The following is a 2,572-nucleotide window of genomic DNA, read 5'->3' as shown; positions in this document are numbered from 1 at the left end:
CTGTTATATTTGCATACACGACCTCCTTTTCATGAACATCGAGTAGCATTAATATATTTACGGTTTCGGTGAAATATGCAATCCATAATAGTTATGAAATCCATGACAAATGACCGCTAGGTATTGAGATATTGTTGGATTTTTAGGTTGTTAGCCATGATGTACGGACCAATCAGATAATGATTACAATGCTTTATTTCACTCAGAACTGCCATGGTATATGGGATAAATACTTTGCCGTGATGTTTATATGGTAGTTTAATTTTGGTTTGTTCAGCCTCATCAGAACAAAGCCAATACAATTAAATTACACTACTTGTTAACTATCATGTTGTATTTTTTTAAAGGTTTTTTAAAAGGGTTGCCATGGAATCATCTACTCTGGTTGGAATTGAAAACGAGTCGAATCTTAACTCATTTGGAACAGACTTCCCGCAGTATGACTTCGAGGATATCTATGACTATTTCACCTTCCTTTATAACACATATCTCAATGATACACACAAGGATCCTGTATTGAAGAGCGTCATTATTGTTATCAATTCAATCATAGTCATTTTAGGAATATTAGGAAATATTTTGATCATCGTTAGCATTTTACGGAACAAGAACATGCGTAGTTCGACTTATGTATTTATAGGCAACTTGGCTTTCAACGATTTGATGATGTGTGTCATGTGCTTGCCGTTTACAATGGTGTATTCGTACAAAGAAAACTGGAAATTTGGTGATGCCATGTGCAAATTTGTACCCACATTGCAGATTGTATGTGTGTGTGTATCAACACTATCACTGACTGTTATAGCTATTGACCGCTATTACGTCATCGTGCGCCCAATGAAACCAAGACTTACATTGGGGGAATGTTTGTTAGTAATTGTGGCAGTGTGGACAGTGTCGATTATCGTTTCTCTTCCAGTTGCTATTTATTCCAGGCGTGAGATTATCATGGTACCAGGGCTATTCAAAAGTGTCAAATGCACGGAACAATGGGAGACCCATTACGCTAAGACTATATACGATATATTTATGTTTCTACTACAGTGTGTTCTACCACTTGTTATTATTGGTGTTCTGTATACAAGGATATTGATACATGTCAACAATAGAGTAGTACCGGGCGTCAGAACAGAAAACCAACACGCATCGGATATGAAGAAAAAATTGAAAATGACGAAAATGTTAGTGTCTGTGATAATCGTATTCGCCATTGGATGGCTGCCTTTGAACATTTGGATTATGACGTCAGATTTTAGTTTTGACATTATTAATAATAAACATTTCAGCTTACTCTACCATATATTTCACTCTTTGGCAATGTGTACAACGTGCATCAATGTGTTTATGTATGGATTTATGAATGAGACATTTCGTTCACAATATTTAACTTTCCTACGGGTGGTCACCAACAGATGTTGGCGTCGTCATACCAACATTGACAGACAGTCTGTGCAGACAGTGAGCTGGAGGATTGACAACACAAGCAGAAAACAAGCTACTGTTTAGTCAAGATGTCGCTGACTTTTCCCGAGACTATATAAGTATTATAACTGTCATTTTCACGTCCAAGCCAATTTGAAGAATGCATATCTAACCGATTTGAACAATGCATGTTCTGCGTCCTAGCCGATTTGAATAATACATGTTCTGGATCCTAGCCAATTTGAACAATACATGTTCTGGGTCCCAGCCAATTTGAACAATACATGTTCTGGATCCTAGCCAATTTGAACAATACATGTTCTGGGTCCTAGCCGATTTGAATAATACATGTTCTGGATCCTAGCCAATTTGAACAATACATGTTCTGGGTCCCAGCCAATTTGAACAATACATGTTCTGAGTCCCAGCCGACGTGAACACTTCGTGTGGATCCCCTGACGAACTATGTTGCGGGAACTCAGTCTCGTTTGTGAATATTGAATTTGACTACGTGTGTACTTCTTTATGTACAGCTATTAATCATTGTAGGTAGCAAACCACATTCACTAACTTTGTTTAGTATTGATGTTACAACTTGATACATCTTTCCACTCGTGTGTTTATTTTATTAACACGAATATTTAGCCTTACAGCTGGATGTAGATACAAAGAGTCAATTTTATGTATGTTCTTATCATAATAATTTGACTTATTTTACAGAAGCGGTGAATAGTAAGCGAATACTAGTAGCTATTTTACAACATTCTGCTCTTATTATAAGATTGCAAATAATGTACATGTCTACACATAATAATAAATCACCAAAAAAGCTAATTCCAACGGATCATATACAATTGATTATCCAGAAAAAAAATAAAAATTTATGTCGATATTCAATTTTAAAGTGTGGTCATATCACGTATTTGACATAATACAGTAATATATCCAACATTTACGTTTCGCGTGATTTAACATGCGCCGTTTCGTGATATAGGTAGCCAAATAATATGCTCAAGTAAACCTAGACTTTTTAATGCTAGTCCATGCAGGGGGTCTACATTTTATTGTGAGCGCTCTCCTAACCTGTGTTTTTTCCGATTGTACTTCCGAAATAAAATCGATTTACTTAATCACAGTGGGATACAACAGC

General features: G+C 36.2%; 1 protein-coding gene across 1 annotated transcript; it reads left to right on the top strand.

Moving 5' to 3' along the window:
• Nucleotides 1–366: 366 nt before the first annotated feature.
• Nucleotides 367–1,623, top strand: LOC146738038 (neuropeptide Y receptor type 2-like). The gene has a single exon (XM_085504690.1). The coding sequence runs from the start codon at nucleotides 367–369 to the stop codon at nucleotides 1,504–1,506; it is 1,140 nt and encodes a 379-aa protein (XP_085360816.1). The 3' UTR covers nucleotides 1,507–1,623.
• Nucleotides 1,624–2,572: the final 949 nt, after the last annotated feature.

The sequence above is a fragment of the Saccoglossus kowalevskii genome, chromosome 10, assembly GCF_978046115.1.
Source record: "Saccoglossus kowalevskii chromosome 10, keSacKowa6.1, whole genome shotgun sequence".
In the NCBI taxonomy this organism is placed as follows: Eukaryota; Metazoa; Hemichordata; class Enteropneusta; family Harrimaniidae; genus Saccoglossus; species Saccoglossus kowalevskii.
The sequence above is the reverse complement of the archived record's forward strand: the minus strand, read 5'-3'. Positions and strand labels throughout refer to the sequence as shown.